This window comes from Haliotis asinina, chromosome 8 (genome assembly GCF_037392515.1).
Source record: "Haliotis asinina isolate JCU_RB_2024 chromosome 8, JCU_Hal_asi_v2, whole genome shotgun sequence".
Lineage (NCBI taxonomy): Eukaryota > Metazoa > Mollusca > Gastropoda > Lepetellida > Haliotidae > Haliotis > Haliotis asinina.
Window position 1 is genome coordinate 9,317,543 of NC_090287.1, and position 16,369 is coordinate 9,333,911.

The following is a 16,369-nucleotide window of genomic DNA, read 5'->3' on the forward strand; positions in this document are numbered from 1 at the left end:
TTGTCCTCCGGTAATGGTGTGAACCTGGACTGGTTGAGGACTTTGCAAAAATGCGTGTGCGGTGCCGCTGCAGTGTGTGCGTGCTGAAAGAACATTACAAGAGGCAGAGTGAGATATTATATATGTGTATTAAACAGTTTTGGTGGATGTTTCAAAGTTGCGAAAAGCTGCATGAAGCAAAACGAAAGATATTAAAATCATGACAGTTATTCAAAAACAAAACTTTTATGCTCTGGAAGTAATGTATACATCATGTACATATTGTATTTCCTAGTATTACGTGTAAGATATGTGTGTCAGGTCCAGCCTTTCTTGCTTGTCTCGTTCTGTGTTTTAGAACGCTGATATCGTTCTCGGTAGGTCACTTATATCAACCCGTGAAGGTCCCGGGGTAGAATAGGCCTTCAGCAACCCATGCTTGCCATAAAAGGCGACTCAGCTTGTCGTAAGAGGCGACTAACGGGATCGGGTGGTCAGGCTCGCTGACTTGGTTGACACATGTCATCGGTTCCCAATTGCGCAGATCGATGCTAATGTTGTTGATCACTGGATTGTCTGGTCTAGACTCGATTATTTTCAGACCGCCGCCATATAGCTGGAATATTGCTGAGTGCGGCGTAAAACTAAACTCACTCACTCACTTATATCAAATCTGTATTTGTGTGAAAATATTTCACATCTCAGATCTAGCTGTACTCTACCTCACGTACATACAGAATAAAGTAAAAACAACGATGTAAGCACAAATCCGTTCGGTGTAACGCATTCAGTCACGCAAACAACAAATATGAGTCTGGTTTATTGAAAGATATAACCATGAAAAGCCGTTCTCAAATATTTACCCAATTTAAAAGTAGTGTCCAGATTGATAAAGGAAACATGGTATATTTCAAAATGCCAAGGCATACCAGAATAAATCGTTTACTTATAATAAGCGTTATTTCATGCTTGTAGTTCCTTTAACCGGTATAGCTGCATAACGGGTGATAAAGTACCGGGGATAATAATATGATGTAAATGATTTTTTGGATATAGAATTCATTACTGGTGTTATCAATATTCATTAAAGTTTATCATATTTCCATACCGTCTTTTATAATACGAGCAAAATTGGAATCTGGATAGAAAGCAGTCTACACTTTTTGAGTTATGCTGTTGTGTAAGTAATATGCCAGATATCACACGGATTTCCTAACCTAGCACTTCATGCCTTGGGTGTTACAATATGAGAGTTACAGTTAAATCTAAAGGGGAGGTAATTGAGTGGATAGGAGTAGATATAGGAGTAATTGTTGACTTGGGGAAATGGTAATACATGCACATGGTAATTCCGTGAGAAGAACACTGTATACGGTACATATCCTGTTTCGGGTGCTTTCAGGATATCCTACCATCTCTGGAACACATATGGAGGATTCTGTTATTACCGCTTAACTACCTATCGCCACAGTTGTTTCGCGAGTGGACTGCGTTTGTTTACATTTGAGATGCAATTCCTTCAAATTTGACATAATTCCTTCCATTACTTAGGAGGGCCTGATATTTTTCATGTCAAAACAATATATCGCCACGATCAAAGGTACACTCCCATTTCTTCACCAGGTTGTGCTCTCGCATTTCAAACCCCATGTTTAGTCATTAACCACGTGAAATATGTTTTATTCAACATTTAAGCACAACTCGTGGTATATCATACCGTTCTTCGCCTCCTTCCACGCCTTCCCCTTCCAGCTTCCAGATCAACGGAGTGAAGGAACGGGAGAGTATTATTCTATATGGAATACTAACAGTTATCTACCCTGCATCATTCACCCCTTACGCCTTAAGTGTTTTATGTAGAATAATTGTTACGAAAATTCTAACAATAGCGACGGCAGATAAGGCAAATATACTCCAACAGGTTCACGAAAAAATTAGGCAATATTAGGCAATTTCTGCTTTTTCTTTTTCCGTCACTAAGTTCATCTGGAAGCTGGCAGGGGTAATGGTGGCGAAGAACGATCTGAAAACCACTGGAGTCGCTTAAAATGTTGAATAAAACATATTTCACGAGACTAATTACTAAACACGGGGTATGACATGTGAGAGCCACAGCCATGTGAGGAAATGGGAGTGTGGGCGGGAGTGTACCTTTGATGTTGGAGATATTTTCGTTTGACATGAAAAATATTTTTCGATCCGAAACGAGGAACGTACGTTGACAAACTTTGCTCGCTTCGCTCGAGCATATAGTAGACTTGTCATATTCTCTATGCTGCGCAATCCCATTAGCGCTACAGTTTGCCTGTGAACTGACATTGGTGGTAGCGCTCCTTTCTGGAACAGAACTAAAATCCCTTTAAATAATCTCTTCCTCTTTGACATATACATTTACACACCAAAACATTTGACATAATCATAACTAGAAGATATATTCATGAAGAGTATTATGTTCTTGCAGGAGATACCGATGACCCATTTGTGACCAACTTGTGTTATTCCAACACAAGTCCCCGAATACAACAATAAACTGAAAACAAACTGAATAATAACAACTCAAAATACAGAAAATATATATTATTTAATGATTCCTCATAGAAATACAAAAACAATTTGGGAGTGGTGCACTTTACTGGGCGCAAATTTTCCAATTTTTTTTCGGATGGATATACTCGCACCAAAGGTAAGCCAGCCATAACCTTTATTCACTAACCCTAAGAATCTAGAAGGGGGTGCCCAAAGGCTAAAGATCTAGAAGGGGGTGCCCAAGGGATAAGGATCTAGAAGGTGCCCAAGGGCTAAGGATACAGCAGCGCGCTCATTAGCAAGTGCTCAGCAGTTCCCAGGTAGCACGCCCAGTAAACTGCACTCCAGCCAACAATTGTAGAAAACATGTGGATATACTATATATACATACACGAATGAAAAGACTTATTGTGCGTTGGTGAAGAGGTAGAATCCATTTGAAACAATTAAGAATGTTCCGTAGAGTGTATCGTGATCGAGCGCTCTTATATTTTCAATATTTACATGTAACACAGATGTGGAGAATGTATCTCATATCAAGCAACGAAGTAGTGCCTGAACATTCCTTGAGCAAATGCTGAACAGGGAAAATCCCAGTCTACATGACAACGATGTCACCACATTGGTAGAAGGTTGGAGGAGCTTTTGGGTTCATTGTCACATACTGCGTCTGAAATACAGGTAGGTATACAGTTATCACTGTATCTACTTGATCAGTTTTGACATATACACACAGTTAGTTACCGAAGGTTGGGTCGGGGATATGTGCTTACACTTATACACCCGTACAGATGAGCAATGACATGACACAAGGCTAATACATACCTGAAGAATATAACCTTTACCGGGCCTGAAATGTGTGAAAAGAAAGTTAGCAGAGAACATTATTTATAAGATAACAACACTTCTGTACTCAACATAGTGACCTGTAGCCTTCAGTTTGTGTTCTTGGAGATCATTCATCTGTATTTAACCCATATAATACAATGAGTACATGTTGGTGAGCACATGGGTAAAGGGTAATGGTTGCAAATCACTGGCACTACATCATTGGTTTGATATTCCGATGCCATTCATAAAGTGACTGCATTATACACCAAAACCTCCAAAACGTCTATTTATATGACAAAGATAAAAAATATGCATTAAGTCCCATATTTATTCCTGATAATGATTTTAGAAAACTAAAAGAGCACTCTGATTATCATCTCTTTTAATATATAGTTACATCTTTCTAATTTAGCTTCCACAAAATTTCTTTCTTTCTTTCAAAGTCGGATGCCTTGTCCACATGACCAAAGAGGTTATAACCCTCTCAGCAAGCTCACAAGGTAAGGATGTCATCTGTGTGATGACTCCATGCCCTGCTACACATACACTTGTTCATGTACAGAGATTAGACACAGGCGGTGCTGTTACAACCTTGTGTGCATTTCATAGAGTGCCAGTTACACATGTATGAGGAATGTATAGGAATATACAAGAATATCACCATCATTCTCTGTCATCATATAAAATATTCCGGAATGATTTACTGAGTTCAGTACTGACAACATTCTACCAGAGACTTTTCAATCCCAGACATTGGTGCACTAGCTGGTCTACAGTGGGCCTTGGCCCGGTGGATGCAGATTTACATACCTGACAACTGGTATAGTGATGTTCACAGAGAAAAGTGAGAGTGAGGGCTGGCCCATGTCAGGTATTCTCACCAGCTCAGTCAGGTTCATTGTCTCCACACCAAACATGACAGAGAAGTGGCCCTGGAAGATCACAACTCCATGATAACTGGAGATACCGGTAGGGAATCAGTGGTGGACACTGGCTGGCAAGTTGGATCAGCCATGAAAGCCAGGTGTTTGCAATCTGGCTAAATATGTTTTGTTCCAACACAATTTGCTAAAAAAGTGTTTGTATGTTGATATACAACCATACATAAACATATCATACGATCAAATACCAATTTACCATATGCCATACAATCATACAGCAATATACTGTACAATCACACATCAGTATACTATACAATCACACATCAACATTACTATACAGTCTAAAGAAACTAAGGTCTAAATGTTCAAAAGGTATGTGCAAATGTCAAGTTTCTTGCTATGGTAACCTGTGTTCTGATTGGTCAGTTGAAAGATTTAGTTGAGGCAACTTTCTACTAGGGTTTGTTAGACTCAGAATAGATGTGTAACGAATAATATTGAGCTTAATACTAGACAATCATACATCAATATACTATACAACCATACATCAATATACCATACAACCATACATCAATTTATTACACAACCATACATCAATATACTATACAATCATACATCAATATACTATCCAACCATAGATCAATTTACTATACAACCATACATCAATATACTATACAACCATACATCAATATACTATACAACCATACATCAATATACTATACAGCAATACATCAATTTACTATACAACCATACATCAATATACTACACAACCATACATCAATATACTATACAACCATACATCAATATACTATACAGCAATACATCAATTTACTATACAACCATACATCAATATACTATACAACCATACATCAATATACTATACAATCATACATCAATATACTATCCAACCATACATCAATTTACTCTACCCATACATCAATATACTATACAACCATACATCAATATACTATCCAACCATACATCAATATACTATACAATCATACATCAATATACTATCCAACCATACATCAATTTACTCTACCCATAGATCAATTTACTATACAACCATACATCAATATACTATACAACCATACATCAATATACTATCCAACCATACATCAATTTACTCTACCCATAGATCAATTTACTATACAATCATACATCAATATACTATACAACCATACATCAATATACTATACAATCATACATCAATATACTATACAACCATACATCAATATACTATACAACCATACATCAATTTACTATACAACCATACATCAATATACTATACAACCATACATCAATATACTATACAATAAATGTATAGGCCATAGTTTCTCCAAAATACAGAAATATGAAGACAGCAAGGCTCATACGGGTGAAGGTGAAAGGGCACCTGTCATTAACACTTACTGGTGTTGCTTTAACCCAGTGGTCAAGGTTCTTTTGAAAGGTCACTGTGAAGTTTTGGCCTTTGCTGAAAGTAAGTTGGTCCGAATCAGTAAACTAAATGTCAGAAAATACCAACTTGAAAACTGGAATGAAAACATATCACAAATGTGTCAGAAATATAATATTTACCTTGTCCTGTTAAAAGTAATCAAGCTGCTTATCCTGATCAAGACCGGTTAATGTTTTGCACCAACAATCTAATTACACCAGATGGTTTGTCACTTCACCCTGGCTTTCTTGGTTACATCCTATTCTGTCTACAATCCCAATTTGCCAACATCCCAGTTTGCCTACAAAAATTACTGTAGGCAGATTGGGAAATGGTTTTTTACCTATAAATAATGGAAGAACCTGTTTACCAGTCACTGAAGGGTGTGTTGTTTGGTTTGGGGAAAAGGAAATTAATGCAGTTTCACTTAAAGGTGAAATTATTGGGAAGACCTTTCATCATTCATGTTAAATGACAAAGGTTACCATTTAGAATTTCTCATGTCTGGAGTAAATACTCAACATTACTGACTTGGGTCTGATGTGGCAACACGCCCATGGAAGTGGAGAAGAGGAAGTATCCCTTGACTTAAACAAACTAAAAACAACATCAATCCATGAGTTAACTGATTGATAAACTACTTTCAGCTAGTCAACACGTAGTGTTAGTGTATGCAGATGTACAAAACTAAACTGAATACACCCACTTTCTGTCGTAAAATCCCTTTGTAAATACAATATCCTTTCTTCAAAAGATGAACTACATTGATTGATTGCTTCTTGTTATCTAACTAAATTATTCTGTTTTGATTCATCAGTAGTAGCCACTTTCATTCCACTGGGTTTTTTTCACTCACGTTTGACGAGACAAATAACACATGCATACATACTAGGTCACACTTAAAGTGTGGGTGTAAAAATGATTTACATAACGAGTCTACAAAATATCAAGATATTACAATCATACAAGTCATTTACTGAAAACAGATTTTGTACTTTTCAAAATACAGAAAAATATAAGAATAAATTAATTAGGATTATGAGATAAAAATATATTGACATAAAATGACTTGGGTCTTTCTCACTTCTAATATTTTGTACCACTAGCAGATGAATTTTAAAATGTTCTCACTTGTTATCATAATAATGAAGATAGAAGTATAATTAATGAGTGAAAAAGGTGATAAACACACAATGTCCCATACCTGAGAGCCACTGCTGGACCCATTGCCCGCCCCCCACACGGTCCAGCAAGCAATATGCAGTCATCAGCTCCTGCAACACAGACACAATACATCCAGAAGGCTGGAAGGTATCACTTACCTCATGTCCCCACTTCAATTCCCACTTGAATGAAAACATATTATCTTCATTAGTTAAAATAGCTTATGAAAAACCCAGAAGAAGTGTTCATGTAAAAGATTTCAGTTCACACATGGATTACCATGTAATATTATTAGTGAGTGTATATGGTTTAACCTACTGGTCTAATGCACTGGTTCAAGCAGTGTTAAGGCGGGGCTTCAGGTACTGTACCCATGTGGGGAATCCAATATTACCCGATGTACGACTATTTAAAAATATCGCCACTCAAAACTGAAGTAAATCATTTTACGTATAGAGGACTCACCTAAGAATATGTATAAAAAGGAAAGAGTTCCGCCAGAACCACCCTCTGTTTACATATTAAATTTGTCATTCCCCGGTGTAATATTCCAACATCGAAATAACATAATAAGTTCACTGCTTGTTTCTATAATTGTCCTGGTTTATTGAATGTATATTTAGGGTGAGGTATGCATGTAAGTTTGTAATTCTTTTTTTTTATGGCAGTGGGAGTGCGCGCGCAATTCTTACCACAAAATGATTGTTGCAATATAACAACAATAGTGCTAAAGTAGTCTCACAGCATATGACCACATATAACTCACCCTTCTTGTTGATGCCGAGCATGGACCCTCGCTGTGGGGGGCTTATCATGCATAAATGAGCCGTCGCAACTGCGACACAGGCAAAAAGATACAACACACACTTGGTCATGTCGGTGGAGTCAGGGGAGGTGCAGGGCAACTTGTCTTATATAACCTGTAACCCAACTCTTGTCACATGGCTCAGCTTTGTTAGTAAACGAAACCTGCCACCTTGTGATTAAGGGGAGGTAATTCTGACCGTGTCTTGACAGTTTTCGCCCAATCGGGTCTTTCGAAGTCGGTGAAACTTGGCCTGCAAATCGGGTCCGATAAGTTCACTTCGTCCAAATTCGGAAACTTAAACTGACGTGGTGAAACCTTATTCCAACCCGAGGGCACTTGTTATGACCAGGGAGCCTATATAGTTGTAGAGTATCCCTGTTATAACCTTTGGACGAGTCTTTCGTGAGTGAGTGAGTTTGGTTTTACACCTAACCGCTTTTAGCAATATTCCAGCGATATCACGGCGGGGGACAGCAGAAAATGGGCCTCACATATTGTACCCATGTGGGGAATCGAACCCGGGTCTTCGACGTGACGAGCGAACGCTTTAACTACTAGGCTACCCCACCGCCCCCGAATCTTTCGGGTGGACATACCAACACTTAGAGAGCTGATGGTGTGCAGTTCAGTACTACAATCTCCATAATCGCGTTATCAAAATGCAGCCAGTGTTCGGATTAAAACAATGCAGATTCCCCGTCGCAATATAAGAAAGTCTACAATTAACTCTGTAACCTGACAGTCTATACCTGCATGGCTCAGGCAACATGTACAAAACCAGGCACATTTGCAATGGTTACTGAAAAGAACAGGCGTGGTTTCTAAACATTGTTTTTCGGACTAGCGGGTACAGAGAGGGGTGTGCACCCCCTACACACTCGCGTACACATACACCCGACCAAATGCGTGAGGAGCACATTTCCCCTAACCTTTGGACTTCAGGAATTACGTGCACCACCTCTTTTCCGAACTCCTGCATCAATCCACCCCTGTGGGAGTAGCAGGAACTAGTTTCGTCAGTACAACTGCTATTGCGGAATTCCCCTGATCTACAGAGGCAATCTACTCTCTTTTAAGTGTAAAGATAAGACATCAATGACAGGGAATAACCAGTCTCTATTATCTGCTGACACAAATTACAAGAAGGCAAATAGCAGTGAAAAACACGATAAATCATAATATATAAACGAATCTTATGTTTTGTGATGACAAACGGTGTTTCGCGAATAGGGAAAGCACGACCCACACCAGGACTACCACCGTAGACCTACTCACACAACGTGCACAAGAAGCATGTGTTTGTTCTCTTACACCGGTCAGCATACATGGACATTTAGTCTGAACTTTTACAGAAGAGACAAACTACTTAAAACTACATATTGCAGGGCACTATATATTCTGAATGTACAGTTGTGTGATCGTGCAAGGGATCGATGAAATGTGCAAGGCTCCATTACGACTTTGTGGAGGGCTTGGACTCGTGCAAGTCTGGTCTTGATCGAGGACATATCATGTGCACAGATTATAGACATGTATAACAAAGTGTCGTCAAAATGAGATTTGAGAGTCAATGTTCACAACAAATGAAGTAAAGTAAAATAGTACATGTATTTTTTATGCCGTTTTGTTCGAGATAAAACATAGAGATCTTCACCAGGGGGATGTAATTACATCCGGGTCATCGGCTAAAACGGTTTTGCTAATACAGGGTTAAGAATGTTTAGGCAACACAGTTCAATTTTCGCAGCTTAGAGCCTACTTGCTGCTTCATGTTGGCGCGTTTTTACATGGTGGTTTACAATTTCAATACGAATAGGTGTAGTGGGGTAGGCTAACGGTTAGAGCACCCGTTCTTCACGTCGCAGACACGGATTCGATTCCACATATATGGCACAACGCGTGCAGCCCATTGTTGCTGTCGCCGGACGTATTATTGCTAAACGCGGCATAAATCCGCATGTTGACCGACTCACTCTCAATACGAATGTCTCGTATTTCAGTCACAGATTGCTCAATAAGGTTGCACTGTAACATAAGACAAGCGTACATGGACCTCACTTCTGACTGCGTGAACAAGGTCCCTCATAAATCCTTTAATAAGTCAGTCATTGTTTACTGCTTTCAGGCTGTACCAAGTCCAAGTTGTACATTGTTTCTTGAGAAATAGGTGGTGTGGTTTACTGACAAGTCTTAGTGAATTAAGTGCGGGACAGTTTTCATCTGTGCCCAAAAGCTAGTTACAGTTCGTCCCATGGGACGTGTCCTTGAGGGCGTCTTCACAATTCAGGGAACACAACTTGACTGAGGTTTGATCATGATTGCTGACATTTGGTTACCAATGCCTGTGTTGTTGAATGATTGTTTATTTCCACAATGAGTGTTCCAGGTTTAACGCAGCGAGTCAGGTTAACGTGAGACGAAAACCCGTAGTAGGGCAGATCTCAGACCTCCACCATTTGTTGCCGACAAACCGTTAATCATCATTCAAGTTGATTCGAACCAATAATTCAAAATGTCTACTTTAGAGATGCGCATTGTGAATCGTGGCGACTTCGGCGAAGGGTTCAACGACTTAAATATAATAAATGGGACAAAAATTGGTATTCAGAACAATGCGCAATACATCCCAACTGACACAAGACAAGAGCCAAAGGGAATATATACAATACATTTCTAATTAGGTTAATTTTGAGGAAGACATTTCAAGTACCCCCCATGGAAGTCCCATTTTTAATAATTCCGCACTTGATTGCAGTGTCCCATATTGACTGGCAATACATGAGCACGAGATTACCTTAAACAAACTTCTCATCAAATGTAAGTACACACATACCTTGGCTGCTTACGAAAACATTACACTCTCACGTTTGAAATACGCGTTGTACAAGGCAAAGGACAATTTCATGACACTTGGGACGAATGAACAAAAAGCAGTCACGTTGATCACGATGTCATAATTGTCACTGTTCACTGAAAAAGAAACGATGAATGTCGCATAACCAAGTTTGTGAACTCTTCCAAGACGCCTCAGTAATGGCGCCAGTATCATATGTGACCTCCCCGGGCATAGTGTGAATTATACGATACGGTGCATCGTCATACAGGTCGTCTCGTTGGTAACGGATCGTGGATTAAGGTCCATCTTTTTCTGGAAGACTGTTAATCTGGGCGATTACACTGGTACCTTCCAGGTTTATCAAGTTCCAAGGTATTCGTTTCTCAGCGGAAAGCTTCTTTGAGTATCGAATACCTATTTCCTAATGGTTAGACTCTAAACAGTGTGTTCAGCACATTACCAGTATCTGCTTTGCTTTGTTCCATCGTATTTTCGTGCCCTAACTGTATGTCAGTTCGTCCCCAAAGATGGAAGTTATGTTGTGTCACCCTGTACACAAGATTATCGGGAAAAAAGTCACGCGAACGCGAGAACGTCCCTTGCAGTATTTCGTGGGTCCTGATTCAAGTTTCGTAAGATGTTTACCATTGGTGTATGATCCCATATCCCCACTGCAAATATACATACACACGTAATCAGCGTCGCTTTTGGTCCCACCCAACCCCCATGATATTTTGTCATAACACGAGACTTAATAATTTATATTATTTATCGCTTTCACACAGGCATATTCCAGCCATACATGGCGCCGGTCCGTTAATAATCGAATCTGGACCATACAGTCCAGTGATCAACAGCATGAGCATCGATTTACGCAATTTGGATACGATGACATGAGGCAACCAAGTCAGAGAGCATGAACACCCGATCCCGTTAGTCATCTCTTACAAAGGCATGAGCTGCTTATGAACTATTCCGACACGTACCTTTGCACGGTTCGCTGCATTCCTTATTACACTGTCCAGCATGTCGCCACATTGTGTTGTCACGTGATAGACCACAGCGAAAGGTAGCATGATAGAATTCATTTATCATTCGAGTCATGAAGAGATGTAGAACTTTTTCGGACGAGAACGTTTGCTTGTAACCTAGAGATTTTATTATTCATGCAACTTCTACACACATTTGTAACAGAAAACACGTATAACATTCGTATTATTTTGTTAACTGACAGTAACTAGTAGCTTATATTGACATTCATGGTTGTCTGAGCCTCTGACCAGGCTTGGAGTTTGTGCTGTATGATTAAGTGCCGTGAACAGTGAATCTATGCTGACAATGACATTTCTCATCCAGTCATTATTTGAGTGATGTTGGGATGTAGAACATTTACCAGCGAGAAAGGATGCTTACTCCAAATTGTCAAAATAGAGAACCAATATCATCGATCTTCTTAAATGAAACTGTCTCTAAAACATTATTCAATGTATAGTAGAAAATTGCAAAAGAGCCAAAACTAATTGATTTCATAAATGCATCTCTGAAGTCGCCTGTTACCACACGTTAGGCCAAAAATCAACCTGGATCTTCATGGAAAGATACAATGTGTGTGCTGCACTGCACGAGAACACCCTGTCATAAAATCACGATATCCTCTGCGATTTAAATCACCATAAGACAAGAACTGAGTGAGTTTAGTTCTACGCCGAACTCCGCAATATTCCATCTATATTATGGAGATGTGCTTATCTTCAGGCTTTCCCCCAGTGTAAATGATATGCCATCCAAATTCTCTTATGAGCCGCAACTGGTTGTACGTCGTGGACGTTACCCGAAGCGGGAGTAAACTATTTATAAGACTTTGCATATACTGACGTGTTGGAATTCAAAGCGTCTTGGAAACTATATATGATATCATCATGAAAATGTCACGAAAGACTAAGTTACATTCCTTTTTACCAAACTAATAACGCATTCACTGGCTTTCAGTTACCTCTACTCCCAGTTTGAAAGTCACAGCTGGGGTTTGACTTCATCTAAGAAAAACACGAAATGACGAACATATACTTTAATGGTTACATTTTTCATTTCAAGTGGCGGGTAAACTTTAATTAAAAAAACCCCGAATTCATTGTTAGAACCAATATTTCATGCACGTTGCGTCTTCCCTGCCATACCACATACAGGGACCTGTACTTCTGTGTTTGGAGTTTGCCACCAATCGTCATCAAATGCGTCGTTGTTACTATGACGTCACAAACAGCGTCACGTGACACTCTGACAATCATTTGTCGTCTGGGGTGTTGAGAAGATGCTCAGTGCTTTACAGAATGCGTGTGCTTTAAAGTTGCAGTGGGTGTTTGGCGGCGATGTTTCTGCTGATAGAACACTAGAAGAAGCAGGGTAAAATACTTTAAAGATTATCAACGAAGCAGATTGATTTTAAAACTGCATAAAACTATGCGGAAACAGACTCGCGCCTATGAACAATTTCTGAGAGTGGCATTTAGAACGTCTTTGTTACATCCTTTATGAATTCAACATAGTATTATCTTTCATTACGCTTGTATGAAGTATTACAGAAAACATAAATAACTAACACACATGTGTTACTGTACTACTGATATCTACTACTGTACGCTCGGTATTCTCATCACTTTCTTTATACACAGTCCGTTGTTTAAGGCTCAGTTACTGTTCGTTTATATTTTCCATTGTGGTACCTTTCGAGTCGCTGAACACAGAATGGCATGCATATATGTTTATATAACTGCATATTTTAGTGTGTGTGTGTGCGCGCGTGCGTGCGGGCGGACGCGCGCGGTCGCGCGTGAATAACATTCTCGATTTGAAATACTTATATGAGGATGTTTCAAAATCAAGATATATATTTACAGGTCAGTACTTTCTGCGCTGCCCCACTCTGTGGTTCGAAACGCCGAAGTCAGTAAGTTATCTCTTTCGGGTCGGTTCCAGCCTTGTGTTTCAGAAACAGTAGTACGGCTCTCTTCTGCAACAAAAGACGGTTAACCCTTTGATGTGGTAAAATTTGGTCTCTTACACTGACCTGATAAGACACTAACTGATTGGAATCTTGATAAAGGAAATTCTATATATCCGGGAACTGTTCTTCCTCAGTCACCCTTTAACAATTTAAACTAAATATTACATTCATATTAAATCTCTTTAAATGGTCGTGGAGGCTATGCAACCGAGAATTCTGCGCCAGGAAAATTAGCTGCATAGAAACTGTATGTATCTGATATTTTCTTTTACAACAGTGCAGTCTCCTCTATGTTTTCTGCACAACTGAACTCTGTAGGATTCTTCACTGGTGGTGCTACCTTCTTGTGTAAGTAATGTGTCCTGTCATGATACGTATGACCATCACACCAAATGTTCCTACCTGTAGCTTTGTACCTTCGCCTCTACAATATGAGATATAAATGAGTTGTGTCAAACATTCACGAAACATATCTCACATATATTTATTAACATGGTGGAAATGCACAATATTTTATAAAGATTCTATGACAGAATATTTTATTGAAATATCGAAATGCTACACGTTCCACATCTTCAATCTACCAAGGGTCACACTGATAACGAAGGTCCAAGACCAATATCTTGCAAGTGTTAACAGGTAGAGATAGTCTAATCCAATTTATGGTGTACTTCACTCGTGGTCACACTGATATCGAATGTCCAAGACCAATATCTTGTATGTGTCAGCAGATGCATCATGTCGTTCGCCGCTGTCAACGCCGCTGTCCTCAAATACATTTTTGCTCTCATGACCACATGTTAAGATCCTTGGCAAGGTCGTTATGTTTAGGTGGAACGTGATCGTTGATATATTTTAGACTGTATTACTCTCTATTGCTCTGTTCAGGAGCAGTACCCTAGGTACCATAGTGGTTAGAGCGTTTGCTCATCAAAATGAAGGTCCGGGTTCAATCCCCCACGTGGGCACAATGTGTTAAGCCCATCTCTGGGGTCCCAAGCTATTGCTGAAATATTGTTGTGTAAAACCCAACTCGCTCCCTGTATTGCTGTTCATGTTTTGTCTATTTGATAATAGTGGTTTCGTGGCTGTCGTGGAGCGTGTCGTTTATTGTTTAATTATTGTATCATGAGTGAATATCTTCCCGTGTTGAATGATACTGGTATAATGTATACAGTGTGTTCGACACTGTGTATTTCATTATGTACTGCGTAATATTGTTTTGGATATGCTAGTATTATAAGATGTATGAAAGAAATTGGGTTGATGTTATGTGTTAGAAAATGTATATTGATTTATGTAGTATGTGTCGTGTACATCGACGTATGATGATTATGTACTTTGTATATCAGCATATAATGATAATGTAGTTTGGCAACTGATTACTGATTGTCAATATGTTCTAATAATTATTTGTACCTAATCATGTAAAAATCCTCCTGTGACTGTGGCATAATAAACTCCTTGTTTATTCACTGAGGTTCTCGTGTTGTGTGTGGGTTGGTATAGTTACACCTCCTAGCTGCCAAGCGAGCTGATTCCCCAAACTCGCGAGTTAACATATTATTTCATTGTCTGGAGACGTGAAACCGCCTGATATTAACCCCAGGGCCACGTGAAACGTCATAAATATACGTAATGACAACGAAGAAGAAAATAATGTATTACAAAACAAGTGCTTTTAGTTAAGTCAATGAAAAGTATTCTACAATTGACCAACCCTGCCGCGTGGTTGCTTGTTTAATGGAATACAGTTGTTAAAACCCTGGTGTTAGTAAGATGGCTGACGGGTTCTTGAGTACTACGGTAGCGAAAGGCATGACCAAGAGCGCTGTTTGCTATTTGGACAGAAAGGCAACAATAAGCGCTAAACATATGTATACTAGAACACCAGTGGATGCTAGAACAGCCAGGGGACACAGCCGTGTAGCAAACACAATGTAACTCTGATTACAGGAACTATATGGAGGAACTGATCGGGAACATATATGGAGGATCTTCTGTCAGACGCAAATATTTCCGTAGAAAATCCAGACACACATCCTGTACAGGTCCAACATGAAGCTCAGGAGTACAACCTGAGCACCCAGGAGTTTCATCCCGACACCCAAGATCTGCACTCCGACCTTCCTTACCACCCTGAGTGGTGCTTGTCCCTTGGGAGCCTATGGTGTGAGGTAACAGTTAGGGATGCTTGGTCCCAAGGGAAGGGGGTTCCAGATGATCCACTGTACCGGGTACCCGCTTGGATAGAGGAAGGAAATAAGACCGACAATGGTAGCCGTAGCTGGGATGAGGCCCTCAGTATACCCGAAGGTGCTCAGTGGGCTGACATTATTCCTGTGGGGGACCCCGTATTGGAGGCTCCTTACCACCTGTGGGCAGAGGAGTAGTCTGGTGGGAGGATCTGGAGTGGGTGGTCGGTTGAGCTAGGCTAAGCACCCTGGAACTTCCCCCAGACGTTGGGGGAAGTGTGAGAGGCACAGGAGGGAGGGTCCTGGAAGGAGGCGTGAAGAGGAAGAACAAACCCAAAGGAACTTAAGCTAGAAATCATTACCTTGAAGAAAACACTTGCTGTTGCTATCTTGCAACCATCTTTATGAAACTTTTATACAAAATATGTTAGCTATTCTTTGTATTTCGAACAAACACATGAACAAAGTTTACACAAACTTATGAAAAATATTCATTTCGTAATTCCACTGGTGCAATACCAACACTATTTATTAATTTTTGTTTGTTTGTTCTGCTGTGCTTTTACTGATGGACACAAAGATTTTAAAAAATCGTGTTATAAACAGTTCAAAGAAATTTAAAAATATCTGTTGTTATATTTGCATTAGTCAATAAAATATCTTCAGTAACATTTCTGGTGTCTTGATTGTTCATTTGACATTTA

At 39.5% G+C, this 16,369-nt stretch overlaps 1 protein-coding gene across 1 annotated transcript; it reads right to left on the reverse strand.

Annotated features, from left to right (window-relative positions):
- Positions 1-2,545: 2,545 nt before the first annotated feature.
- On the reverse strand, positions 2,546-7,807 carry LOC137293805 (uncharacterized). Its single transcript, XM_067824554.1, has 6 exons — positions 7,589-7,807; positions 6,863-6,932; positions 5,631-5,694; positions 4,147-4,268; positions 3,331-3,355; positions 2,546-3,175 (listed from the first exon to the last, which is right to left on the reverse strand). Exons 1-6 carry the CDS (start codon positions 7,695-7,697, stop codon positions 3,104-3,106), a joined length of 462 nt encoding a protein of 153 aa, XP_067680655.1. The 5' UTR covers positions 7,698-7,807; the 3' UTR covers positions 2,546-3,103.
- Positions 7,808-16,369: the final 8,562 nt, after the last annotated feature.